This window comes from Camelus ferus, chromosome 12 (genome assembly GCF_009834535.1).
Source record: "Camelus ferus isolate YT-003-E chromosome 12, BCGSAC_Cfer_1.0, whole genome shotgun sequence".
In the NCBI taxonomy this organism is placed as follows: domain Eukaryota; kingdom Metazoa; phylum Chordata; class Mammalia; order Artiodactyla; family Camelidae; genus Camelus; species Camelus ferus.
This window is the reverse complement of record NC_045707.1, coordinates 4458228-4472121: the sequence shown is the minus strand read 5'-3', so window position 1 is coordinate 4472121 and position 13894 is coordinate 4458228. Positions and strand designations below refer to the sequence as shown.

The window sequence follows — 13894 nt, the reverse complement described above, 5'->3', positions numbered from 1 at the left end:
CTTGCTGAAGAAGGGCCCGGCTGGGCTGACTGTCTCCTGAGTCCTGCGCTCCCCAACGCAGTGCCGCACTGATGCTGACAGCCTTAGTTGCCGTATCAGTGTCCTAGGGCCACCAGAGCAAAGGACCACAGACGGGTGGGGCTTAAACAGTAGAAATTTATATTCTCACAGTTCTGGAGGCTAGAAGTTTGAGATCAAGGTGTCGGTAGAGTGGTTTCCCCCGAGGCCTCTCTTTGGCTTGTAGACGGCCCTCTTCTCCCCATGTCTTCACCTGGTCTTCCCTCTGTGTGTGTCTGTGTCCTACTCCCCTCTTCTTATGAGGACACCACTCACACTGGCTTAGGTTTCTCCCGTATGATCTCATTTAAATTAATCACCTCTTTAAAGGCTCTATCTCCAAACGCAGCCACATGAGGTCCTGGGGGTTAGGACTCCAACACATGAATTTTAAGTGGAGACACAAATCAGCTCTTGACAGTTACCTACCAACACGCAATTTGTCTTTCTGCTGACAGAACCTTCATTATTTGGGAGGAGAGGAAGTGGCAGTTATCCAACAAAATGCTCTTTTTCCCAATTCCCTTCCCTGCTCCCCCCAGCTATGGGTGCTGTATGTCCAATGACAGGTAAGTGAGCTATCTGAAGTGGGCCCTTGAACTTGGGCTCATCTGATGTTTCCTCGTGTCAACGAAAATTCAATTAACTATTAAGTTAAGAAGAAAAGAGGGAATTTTATTTTAGCCAAACTGAGCATTATAACCCAGGAAGCAGATTCTCAGAAAGCTCTAAGAATTGTTCCACCTATTAGTTAGAAGTCAGAGGCACAGTCATATACATTTTTGAGACAAAGGCTCATACATCAAAATGACATACTGATATTTTACATAAAGTTTACCAAGGATACATAGTCCAGGTAAGCACAGACAAGGCGAGCAGCAAGTCACCATGACCCCCTACAGAGGTGGGAACAATCACTATTCTCTTAAGAAGTAACGTTGATAGCATCAGAAGAAAGGAAAAAAATTGATCTTTCTGGTTGAGCAGGCGCTCCCACCTTTGAAGAGCTCTGGTTAACGTGCAGATGCGTACTGCACATAAGGGAGGGAGGGAGGAGGCCCAAGCAAACACAGAGAGAGAATTTCATGTTTAACTTTTCTTGTTCAATAGCATTATGTTCTGTGTTTTCTTTTTCCATAGATTCCACATATGAATGATATCATATGGTATTTTTCTTTCTCTTTCTGGCTTACTTCACTTAGAATGACATTCTCCAGGGCCATCCATGTTGCTGCAAATGGCATTGTCTTACCATTTTTTATGGCTGAGTAGCATTCCTTTGTATAAATTCTGTATATTAATTTTGTATCCTGCAACTTTACTGAATTTATTGATGAGCTCTAGAGTTTTCTGGCAGTATCTTTAGGATTTTCGATGTATAGTATCATGTCATCTGCAGGTAGTGCCAGTTTTTACTTCTTCCTTTCCAATTTGGATTCCTTTTATTTCTTTTTCTTCTGTGATTACTGTGGCTAGGACTTCCAAAACTGTGTTGAATAAAAGTGGCGAGAGTGGACATCAATGTCTTGTTGCTGAATTTAGAGGAAGAAAAAATACATTTGATTATGTCAATAGATGCAGAAAAAACTTTTGATAAAATTTAACATCCATTTACTATAAAAACTCTACAGAAAGCAGACATTGAGGGAAGGTACCTCAACATAAGGAAGGCCGGATATGACAAACCCACAGCTAACATACTCAAGGGTGAAAAGCTGAACACATGGTTTGTCTTCTTTAATCTGTTGTGTAATGAATTCTATTGATCTATTTCCTGATCTATAACTATGTTTATTCACAATGTGAGTTGGGAGAAATTTATGTAACTTGTAATCTTTGATTAACACTGAAATTATATACTTTTTAAAGGTTTGATAGAAAGTTTTGTGAATACATTTGGTCCTAGTGCATTTCTTTCTTTCTTTTTTCTTTTTCAGGTGGTGGATCTTTATCTTTCCAATCCTCTCCATGATAATAGATCCCTCAAGTCTACTTCTTCTTAGGTGACTTCTGTTAATTTATATTTTGCTAGGGAATTGTTCATTTCCTCAAGGTTTTCAAATTTGTTTCCATAAATTTGCATGTAATGTTCTCTTATAATCCTTCTAGTCTTCCCTGTATCAGGGTTATTGTTCCTTTCTCATACCTTATCTTGTATATTTTTGCTGCCTTTGTCTTCTGTCAGATTCTTTCTGGATGTATCTACTTTATTGGTCTTTTCAAGGAACATATTTTTGTATTTATTTGACCTATCAATTACAATTTTCTATTTAATTTCAGCTTTGGTTTTTATTAACTTCCTGGTTTTGGCTTTTCATTGCTTTTTCTAATGTCTTAAAATGAGTAGTAAATTTCTGTATTTATCTCTTTTTTTTGTAATAAAAACATTTAGCCTATCAATTTTTTTCTTAGTATAGCTTTTGCTATGTTCTCTAGATTTGGGTTTAAAGTTACATAAGTAAGGGCATATTTTGCTACAAATATCTTTAATAACAAAATACCTGACCAGTAGACTTGAATAATGCAGACATTTATTATTTTATTTAACAGGGATACTAGAGGTAAATATTTCTAGAGTAGTTACTGTTTCTAGAGCGGATATTAACAATGACATCAGGAACTTCTGGGAGTACAAACTTGGGTTAACAAACTGTGATATGTTTAATTGAGTAAGTTTCACATATTATTCTGTGGTCTTTATAAAAGCACAAACCTCTAATACTATTAAATATATCACTCTGTTAATTGAATCAGTTTCATATGTCGCTTTGTGAAAATCATGTAAGAATGCAAGCCTTGATTAACAGACCAAAATACTACCCTGATAATTAAATAAGTTTAGTTGCTTTAAAGCTGCTTCACTAGCAGAACACTGCTACAATCCGTCTCCTAGCCGTAAAAAGCAGAGACATGCTTTGCCTGTTGGCATAGCTTGAGGTCATAGGTTGAGGGCTGCTTCTGCAAATGGAAAACTCATGCATTGTCCCTTGCTCTAACCAGCAGGACACGCTTCACTTATCTAAGGCGTAGGTGGATAGAGTAGAGCTGCTGACGCTCACAGAACACTGTGACTTAGCCCTTAGCTCAGAAAAACTGGGCTGCTTTGCTTGCTTAGATTATCTCTGATCATTGTGAAGAAACTTTGTGGTGGTCTGTTCCTCAGTATTGATTGTTTTTATCTAGTCCCTGGAACAGGAACATCGCAACCTCTCTTGTGATTGCTTAGGGCTTAAAACAACCATTCGTGCCTCTTTGGAAGAATTTATGACTCTTGCCTATTTACATACTTGCTAAACTTTATACGTTCTGCTATGCTTGTAGCTCCCTTTTCACATGCCTAAGATGTATTTACTCTGATCCTTTGTTTGCTTATTCTCAATAAATACGAGTCCTGAAAGAGGTCGAGGAGTTGGTCTCTGGCTCCTTCTCACTCTCTTGACTTAATAAAGTCTTGAGTAATTTTGTTCTTCCGTGGTGGGACTTTCGCTGGACAAAACCCACAAGAACTCATGCTTTTTCCAGTTTTTTGCTTCATCATCCTCAACATTTTGGCTTTTTGTTCCCATGCTCTTCATTTTATGGTTGCATGGAAACTGTCAAGAGTTCCCAACATCTCATGTTCTATCCCACTCGTGGGCAGGAAAAACAAACCCTACTTGCCTGAAACGTCTTTTGAAACAAAATTAGAAAACTCTCTTAGCAGACATTTTCTTATGTTTGATTGGTTGTAACTGGGCCGCACAGCCACTTCTAGCTTTAACAGAGGCTAAAAAAGCTTCTGGAAAAGGGGAAGAGGGTCACATGACAGACTTGGGCCAATTGTGATTCATCTCCTGGGCTAGAGACATTGCTGCTACAACCAAACTTAGGGTTTACAATCATTTTTCCTTTATGTAGATGGCTGCTATGTTGTTTGGTACATACAAGTTTATGATTGTTACATTTTATTCTTTAATTGTTCCTTTATGTTATCATATTTAGTCCCTCTTTAACCTGTCTGATGCCTTTAACTCCACTTTGTGTAATATTGCCACTCTTGCTTTTTTTTACAAAATAATTTGCCTGGTATCTCTTTGTTCATCCCATCAGTTTCAATTTCTATTATTTAATTTTTCTTGATTTGCAATGTTGAGTTAGTTTCAGGTGTATAGCATAGTGATTCAGTTATATATATATATATAATTTTTCATATCTTTTTCATTATAGGTTATTATAAGTTATTGAATATATTTCTATGTGCTATACAGTAGGTCCTTGTTGTTTATATATTTTATATATAGTGGTTAGTATCTGCAAATCCCAAATTCCTAATTTATCCCTCCTCTGCTCCTTTCCCCTTTGGTAACCATAATTTTGTTTTCTATGTCTGTGAGTCTCTTTCTGTTTTGTAACTAAGTTCATTTGTGTCATTTTTTTTAAGATTCCACATATAAGTGATATCATATGATATTTGTCTTTCTTTGTCTGACTCCCTTTACTTAGTATGATAATCTCTAGGTCCATCCATGTTGCTGCAAATGGCATTATTTCATTCTTTTTTATGGCTGAGTTATATTCCATTGTATATATACCACATCTTCTTTATTCAATCATCTGATGATGGACATTTAGGTTGCTTCCATGTCTTGGCTATTTTAAATAATGCTGCTATGAACATTGCAGTGTGTATGTCTTTTTGAATTAGAGTTTTCTCTCTGGATATACATACCAGGAATGGGATTGCTGGATGATATTTTAAGTCTATTTTTAGTTTTTTAAGTAATCTCCATACTGTTTTCCATAGTGGATGCACCAGACTACATTCCCACCAACAGTGTAGGAGAGTTCCCTTTTCTCCACATGCTCTCCATCATTTATCATTTGTGGACTTTCAATGATGGCCATTCTGACTGGTGTAGTTTTGATTTGCATTTCTCTGATAATTAGTAATATTGAGGATCTTTTCATGTGCCTGTTGGCCATCTGTAGGTCTTCTTTGGAGAAATGTCTATTTAGGTCTTCTGCCCATTTTTTGACTGGGTTGTTTGGTTTTTATTATTGAGTTGTATGAGCTGTTTGTATATTCTGGAAGTTAACTATTTGTCAGTCACACCATTTGCAAATATTTTCTCCCATTCCATAGGTTATCTTTTCATTTTGTTTATGGTTTCCTTTGCTGTGCAAAAGCTTATAAGTTTAATGAGGTCCCATTTGTTTTTGCTTTTATTTCTATTGCCTTGGGAGACTGACCTAGGAAAACATTGCTCTGAGTTATGTCAGAGAATATTTTGCCCATGTTCTTTTCTAGGAGATTCGATCTCTATTATTTAAAGAGTGTTTTTTGTAAGCAGCATGGAAGAATTAATTTTGATCACATTTAGTGTGATACACTTGACTTTACTCTTTTCATCTTATGCTGTGTTCATTATTTATTGTAACTGTTTCCTCCCTCCTTTTCCTCCATTCTGGTGGGGTTGTTGGCAGTGGAGGCAGCCAGAGCAGGGGTTCTGTGTCAGCATCCAGCTTCCAGGTGTGGTTGGTGTGGATGGAGTATTCCACCACCAGCAATCCTGTCATGACTAGACCAACTAGCAGCATATCCTTCCTGGCTTTGAAGCTTCAGATCTAGTCCTTTATCTTTCCTAGCAATTCAGGGAGCCACTCAACATCTTTCTATTAAGTCTTTTTTTTTCTGTTTTAATTAGCCAGAGTTGGAGCCTGTTGCTGCAACCAAGAACACTGAAAAACACACTTCCAAGCATATTTTTTCCCATTACTATGGTCAACTCCACTCAATAAAGTTTTACCTCATTTATTTAGACAAATACTAGATACTGAGAAGGAACAGAGACTACTTGAACCACAAAATGATCTAACTATTCTATACCATACTGGGAGTTCTCAAGTAAATCTTTTCTTGGTGCTGTAGTATAAAGCTTCTTTATACTCATTTTTTTCTTTTTATGAAGGAAAGACCTGATTCCTCTTTTAGAAAGTAACCCAAGCTTTCGAATTATTTTTATTTTTTCAACTATAAAAATATTTACGTAAGTCGAAAAGGAAACAGAAGAATGCAAGAGGAAAGACGGTTCTGACTTGGCTGAGGGCCAGGTATGCCAGTAGAAGTTGCCAGTTGCCCCTAAGAGTCAGCAGTTTCTGAAGCACTAAGATGCCCCAAGAATAGTCATCTTGAGTAGCTTCTTGACGAAGGTGATGGGGATCCAAGTCTCAAATCTCTGAAGGAATCCTCTAAATTATTCTGCTTCAAGGGCTGCTGAGAGAGAAGGAGAGAGATGAGAAAGCTTCGATTGGCAGGAAACTGTGCAGGGAAAAAGTGGGGAGAGGTAAGAGGTAATGCTCAAAATGCTGGGACAAGAAAAGAACTGGGTCAAGGTGGGTCGGGAGGCCTTGAGAGAAACAGAAAGCCAGCAAGAGTCTATGAAGAGAGAGACAAGGAAGAAACTGGGAGCCCCTGGGAGAGGGGAGCAAAAGAGGTTGTCATGAGACAAGAGAAAGGAGTAGGGGACAGTGGGGAGAGAGCAAGGAGAAGGGTGATGGACAGAAGGGCAGGGAGAGAGAGGCGGGGGCCTGCGCTGAGAACAGCTTCTCACCATCAGGATCCTGTTGAGCCGTCGGCTGATGCTTCTGTTGTATTCCTCCAGCTTATACCAGCCCTGGAAATCCTTCCCCTGGTTGTCCACAAACTTTTCCCAGCAGTCTTTAAACTCTGAGGTGAGAGAAGGAAACTGAGTCAGGCCACAAGGGCACGGGGCAGCAAGCCTGTACCCCACAGGGCCAGGGTCCCCTGTTTCTTTCCTCTTCCCTCTCTTCTTCTCCCTGGAATTAGTCTGTCCTTGGAATTTTCATTTCAGGTGGTATCACACTTTGGGTCTCAGCTGGGCCACCATCCTTCCTGTCCAGCACCCCCTTACCCCAACTCCCACTCAGTGGCTTTCTCTCTCAGAAATGCAGCCCCTCCCATCCACTGACAGCTCTGTCTCTCTACCTACCTTGGCGGTTCATGACAGCCACTGTGACCTGAGAAGCCCACAGATACTGCAACCCTATCTGATACTTCCTGACCCAGTGGAAGTACAGGCGGGAGGCGAAGATCTGCAGTTTCAGGTGGACTTGATCGTTGATTAAATCAACCAGTTTCTCGGCACAGGTGGGGCAAGGGCTCCACGTAACATAGCAGATGATTTCGTAGCTCTGGTTTGGGTTGAGATTCATAAAGTTGATCTTGTCAATAAAGCGAATTTCTGCATGTCGCTGTTTCTGGAGAGAGTCCCAGACAGAGAGAAGGAAGGGTTGGTTTAGAAGGCAGAGGCCAGAGGTCACATACCAAGGGTGAAGCTGGGGATGAGAGGCTCTATCCTGTGAACTTCCGAGTATGTGAACTTGCCTATGACAAGGAGAAAACCTCCTTCCTTCCCTCATTATTCACTCCTTCACTGTCTCACTCATCCATAGCTTAATTGGAATCGGATCAGGGTGCCAGTGGCCAGAGAGGGAGACAGGCTGTAGAACAGACACTCCCACAGCCCAGTCTCAGAATGCTCTGTGACCTGGCTTTTGGACACACGCAGGAGGCTGTCTGGAGATGTTTGAACCTGAGGGTACCAAGGGAGGGAGGGTGGAAGGAGGGGACAGGGAGGAAGATAGACAGAAAGGCAGAAATGTGATGGAGATCTTGTCGGTGAGGTTAAGCGCTCAGCCCTTGGAAGAGTGCTTGGCTTCCTGGAAGTGGTGAAGGAGCTGAGACCTGGAGGATGAGGGAACATTAACTTCTCCAAGAGGGGCAGGAAGAGCGCTCTGCTGGAGGGAAGGGCTTCTGTGTCGGTCCAGGGATGGGAACAAGTCTGGAGGGTTCCAGAGAAGCTGGGCTAACTCAGACCCTGCTAAGCCTCAGGATTTTCCCTGCACGGCCAGGGTTTGCCCCGCCTGCCCTATGCCCAGAGAACACACTTGGCACCTTGTTTCGGACGCAGCCTTGGGCAAGTATGGAGCCATTGGGCCCCTTCAGCTGGTAGCACAAGTAAGTCTTCCTCCGGTAGTAGGGCGCCGTGACCCGGGGCTGGTTGCCGAACTGTTTGTTGAATATATCTTCCTTTAGCAGGCTCATTGTGTTCCTGTGCAACAAGAGAAAATCATGGCTGCAGAGAGCGTTCTCTGGCATCACCCAGGCTCTGTCATGTTCTGAACCCAATTCCTTGGGTTCACTTGGGCCCCTAAGTGGAGGTTAGGAAGGGTCTCTTCCTTCTCTGTTGGCCAGGAGAACTCAGGAGGGAGAGGAAGAGAGTGAGCTCTCCCACCTCACACAGTGTCCCATCTCCAGCCTGGCAGAGCTCCCCCACAGCCACTGCAGGCAGGACCCCTGGGCTAAGAACTGGACACTGCCTGTCATCTCCAGCTCTGACATCTTTGTCCTGAGCCCCAGACCCTTGTTCAGGACCCACAGGCACCTCAACCCTGTGTCTAACAGCTTAACCCTTCTCTTTGGGGAGTCAGGGGATGCAAGCTGGTGCTTCCTTTAGCACTGTGCTCTTAGCTGAGGCGTGTGTATCACAATTTAGTCTGCACAAAGAGCACAGAGGAGTGTGAAGAGGAAAAACTGTTCTCACCAAGAGAGTGTGGTGACAGAGACTTCTCGCTGAAGGGCTCACGCAACTTTTTTCTCCTAATTGTGATTATACCCTGTGAAATATTCTATTTTGTATCTTGCTGTTCTTTCACTTAACATTATATTGCAAAGTGGCCCGACCCAGGTGGGAATGCAGAACCAGCAGGTTCTTTTGGATAAATGCTGTTGGCTCTGCATTAGAAGTAGGTGGATATAACCAGAAGTGTTCCTGCCATGCCCACAAGAGGCGCATGAAGGCATGCTCTGGCCGGAGCTCCACTGTACTTGGGCATTCATAACCAAGCGGACACCAGCCTGAACGACCTCAGGAGGCTCAATGGCCCCATCCCATTGTCCTGGACACTCCACCCAAGGTAATGTGACTTGGCTGACCATCAAATCAGGCTCAGGTGACCTCAGGTCCTTGGAACTTGTGTCTGGAGACAGGAATCAAGCCAAGGGTGCCCTCAGGGCACAGACCACAAGGCACAACACTCTGTTCCTGCAAGGCCAGAAAAACCTTGCCATATTTCCAGGCAACTCACCGAAACACCACCAATTCCACCAACGGAAAACCATTTCTGATATCTGTTAACGCTAATTAACAAAGCCACTAATTTCGTCAATGGAAACCTATCTCTAACATCCCTTGTGTTAATTAGTAAACCGTTAGGTGGACTTGGATAACAATTGCTGAAGAGACCATCTCTGGACCGTGGCTGATGATCCAGTGACCTCACCTGAAGTTCATATTCCCCATTAGGGCAACTGGCCACCCTCAGGGTAAGGATTAGAAGGGAAATCAACTATACTTCAATTTAAAAAAATAGAAAGAAAAGAAGAAGAAAATCTACAATAAATATTTTTTTTTTTAAAAAAGGAGGGAAACCCCATTCACCGCACACTTTAGACAATCACTGATCCATTTGCCTGGAATCTTCTGAATTTTAGCCCTGAAGTTCCCACGTTCTGGGAAACTGCCCAGTTCTGGGGAAACCCAGACACTCAAGGCTAAAAAATTTCAAATTTTAGACAAGAGGACTTATCTTCATGGCACAAGTGTTGAACCTTGACCTTGAATAGCTAAAATCATAGATGTAATAGAAACAACTTGTAAGAAGTATTTAAAGACCAATTTAATTTTTCAAACTTGGTATTGTCTTCAGGGAAAATGAGTTACCTTCTTGTCTTGGAGAGTTTTCCCTCCACAGAGCAGAAATGAGAAATTCTTTGCAAAATGGTGCCTTTAAAATAAAATTTATAAACATGCTTTTATAGCTGACTCCAAAAATTGTTTCAATCATCCTTGAACCTCAAGTCTGGGATTGAGGGTGAACAAAGAGCTTTAGGAAGCCCTGGTGGCTGTGCCTATGGAATATGGCCAGGGACACAGAGAGATGGCCAGGCACACAGAGACAGGCTGTGGCAGAGGCAGGGCTGGGGGGCCTGAGGTGAGAGAAGGCCCTGCAGGGAAGGAGTCCGAGAGGAGAGAACCCAGGGCTGGGAGCAGGGCAGATGGAGGCAAGAGGCAGGAAGCAGAGCCCAAGGCCGAGAGGTGAGCAGGCAGTGGTACCTGGTCCCTGCAGCCTAGCCCCAGCCTCCCTGGCAGGCTTGTCCCAACTTGTCCTGGACGTGGGCTCTCTGGCTCCACCTCTCTCTCACAAGGCTGCCCTTGGCCTTGGGAAAGCCCCTTTTCTGAGACTGTCTTCCTACAGCTGTCGGAGTGGTGGATGCCCTTCCTGTCTCAGTAATCAGAGCGAGGAGGCCCTAGGGTGGTTCTCTTCTCTCGGCCTGGACCTCTTTCCTCCTGCTGGGCTCTTGACTTACCTGATCCTGGGAGTCCAGTGCAGTCTCCTTGCCTGGGAAGGCTTGTCTCAGCCCAGCCCTTTGTCATGGGCACTCTGGCTCCATTTCCTCTCCCGGGCCCTTGCTTTAGGACAGCCCCTTATCTGTGAGTGACCTCCCAGGCTGGCTCAGCCGAAGCCCCACCTCCTTCCTGCTTTGGCACCAGGGGTGGGAGGGCCCTCGGGTGGTTTGCTTCCTCAGGCTCAGACCCCACCTTCTCTTGGGCCCTCCCTCTTGGCAGAGCTCAGTCTCTGATGGAGAAGGGCCCCTCTGTGCAGCAGGCCCCAACATTATTGCAAAGGGAAAGAGAAAGTAAAGATGCTAGAGAGAGGGGATGGGTCAGACCCTGGCTGAAGAGTGCAGGACAGAGGCCAGCACCTCTGGGGTAAGGGCAGGCTGGAGGCCTGTCCACCCAACCCCTGCTTGGCATTTAGTTGTCATTCAATATCCTGATAAGACTCTGGACAAGATGGAAAATGAGGGCTGGAGGTCAGCACTCCAAATTTTCATCTCCAGCCCTGTGTTGAGCAGATCCTGTGCACCGTCCACTACCCCAGACCCCAATACCATCAAAAAGGGAGGATCATTATCCTGACTTCTTAGATGAGGTCCCAGCACAGAGAGGCTAAGATACTCTCTTGAGGTCACACAGCAAATAAATGGCAGAGCTGGAAAGCTGTCCAGGCACTCTGGCCTGGCTCCCTCCCCCTGCTTCCTCATTGTTCCATGAAAAAGGGTGGGGGGGGGGCGGTGGTGGCACAAGAGAAGGGGTCTTGCTGCCCCCATGGGGCCTCTCAGGTCAGGGATTGAGGACCTGGACTTGAAGTGTGCATCCTGAAAGCTGTCTGCTTACCTTGTCACACGGTCACCAAGACAGACAGATGAAAAAACAAAGAGCTCTTAGGAAAGTTGAAACCTAGAGAGGAGGTCTTAGAGCACAGCCACCTCCAGGCTAGACTGCACACAAATGATTCCTAAGTTAACCTTTCCCAGATTGTCACCACACTGCTCCCTGGCCCTGCACACACCCTCTTCTGCCCCACTGGTCCTGGTATGGCCTCAGGGGTAACAAGACCTTGGGCAGGAGGTCAGAGGATCTGCAGGAATGGGGTCCCCTTCACCCCCATCTGTCCTAATGTCCAGAGCCACAGAGAACAAGAATGAGCTGGGTCCTTCCAGGAAGAGTGATCAGATTTGCACAGTGAGGTGTTGATCAAACTCAGAGAGCTAAGTCACCCCTGGCCTGAGAAGCAGGAAGGAGGGACAAGGAGGCTGAAACCCTTTGTTGGCATTTCCTAATGACAGCACTGCTACAGCCCTGGACTGGAGAATTCCTACGAGCTGCCTGAGGTGGGCTGTGCATGGAGGTGTGCTGGGAGCGGGACATTTTATGCTGACCATTCTGGCCCATTTCGATGACCGAGACAGTCAGGAGGTGTATGGTCCACATCCGTGTCCCCCTTGCTTCCCTCCTTGAAGGAAATGCCAACAGGGAAGAAACAAGGCAGATGAGCCAAAGCAGCCAGAGATCCCCCTCTGGATTCTGCCCAAGACCCCCAGGCAGCAGTGCAAACAGGAGGGGAGAGTGAAGGGGCAGTTGTCCGTTGCCGCGACGGCAAGATCGTTGGGACCCAAGACCTTCTCCACAATAATTTTACAGACGGATTCCAAACCCAACAGCTTCCCACTCACTCTTCCTCTGCATCTGCCTGCCCAGAACCCCAACTTATCAGGCTCTTGTCCCTGTTCGCCAGGCCACAGTCCTAGCAAACCTTCCTGGAACTTCCACCGAGATCCTCCCAGTGATTTCACGGGGTGTCGGCTCTGTGGTCCAAGGGCCAGATGCTCGCTTCCTGATCTACCTTCAGCAACTGAGCTGCTGTCTCTGACCTGATTCTTGGCCAACCTTCCACTTTTTATTCTGCTTTTTGAAAAATCTCTAATAATCTCAATCCTCATGTGCCCAAGGCTACTTTTTTCTAAAAACTTATTTAAATGTATGCTTAACTATTACCTTTTATTTTCCTTGTTCGCTCTCCATCACCATCCCTAGAGCTTCATCTCTGGCAGCAATTTGGGAATGGGATGAAGAAAGAGCCAAGTGAGGGTGCGGGGTGATGATGACCGAGTGAAGGTGGGGTGGGGGTGGGGTCCTGAGGCAGCATGAAGGTGGTGGGGTGGAGTCTTTAAAGAGGTGATGTTTGTTTGTTTGTTTTTTTAATTTTTTGCAGGGAGAGGTAATTAGGTTTACTTATTTCTTTTTTTCTTGGAGGCACTGGGGATTGAACCCAGGACCTCATGCATGCTAGGCATGCACTTTACCACTTGAGCTATTCCCTCCCCCTCCAGATGATGGTTTTAAGAGGAGACTCTTAGGGTGAGCCCTAATTCGATGTAATGGATGTCCTTACTAGAAGAGGAAATTGGGTCACACAGAGGGACCCAGTGGTCACACACAGAGAAAAGACCATCTGAGTACAGAGTGAGAAGGCAGCCGTCTGCAGCCACAGAGGGGCCGCAGGAGAAGCCCAACCTACCGCCACCCAGATCTTGGACTGCTAGCCTCCACAACCGTGAGAAAATGAACACCTGTTGTGAAGTCACCCAGTCTGCGGAGCTCTGTCACGGAAGCCCTGGCAAATGAAAACAGCCATTCTCACCAAGCCTCCCCGTCCTCTAAGTCACGTCTGTGTTAAGGGATGTTTCTGAAATCTGATTTTCACACTTATACACATTCATGCCCACTTGTGTTCAGCGCAAGAACAAGATTTGGTAAACGCGAGACGGAAGGGAGGGGGCTCCCTCTCTGGGAGCGGGATGGATACTCTGGGCGAAGAAAGGAGAGAAGGAGCTGAGGGCGGGCGGGGCAGGCCAAGGGCAGTGGACATGGGCCAGGAGGAGGGGAGGCTGAGAAGGCGGGTGAAGGTCATCAGAGATGAGGGGGAAGATGGGGGAGGCTAAGGAAGCCCTCACCTGAGAATCTCCTCAAGCTTTGTGACCAGGATCTTAGAATTTTCACATTGTTTCTCCCAAGGCTTGAAGGGCATTCTCTGGTTGTACACAAAGTTTTCCCAGCAGTATTTAAAGTCTGAGATAAAGAGGGGAGAGCGCCATCAGGTCACGGCCCTGGGAGGCCTTTCTCTGCTGACCCTTCTGTGCCCTGTCCCCTCCTGCCCACTCCTGCCAGGGGCCATCAGTCCTGCCTCAGGTTCCCAGGCTCTCCTCTCCCTCCCCCTCCCGGAAGGGCATTCAAGTCCCCTCGACCCTCCCCTCACCCCGTCCCCTAGCCCCCTGGTCCCCTCTGTTCTCACCTTGGTAGGACATGATGCCCACGCAGGCCCCCACGCCATGCAGCCTGCGCAGCCCCTGCTGGACCGCTGGTTGCCAGAA

At 45.4% G+C, this 13894-nt stretch overlaps 1 protein-coding gene across 1 annotated transcript in view; it reads right to left on the bottom strand.

Annotated features, from left to right (window-relative positions):
- Window positions 1-6022: 6022 nt before the first annotated feature.
- LOC102512329 (DNA dC->dU-editing enzyme APOBEC-3F) overlaps window positions 6023-13894 on the bottom strand; it is a 32473-nt gene continuing 24601 nt past the window's right edge. The window contains 6 exon segments of the mRNA XM_014551719.2: window positions 6023-6310; window positions 6648-6763; window positions 7047-7314; window positions 8012-8168; window positions 13478-13592; window positions 13816-13894. Coding sequence (XP_014407205.2) covers window positions 6221-6310; window positions 6648-6763; window positions 7047-7314; window positions 8012-8168; window positions 13478-13592; window positions 13816-13894 — 825 coding nt within the window. The 3' untranslated portion in view covers window positions 6023-6220.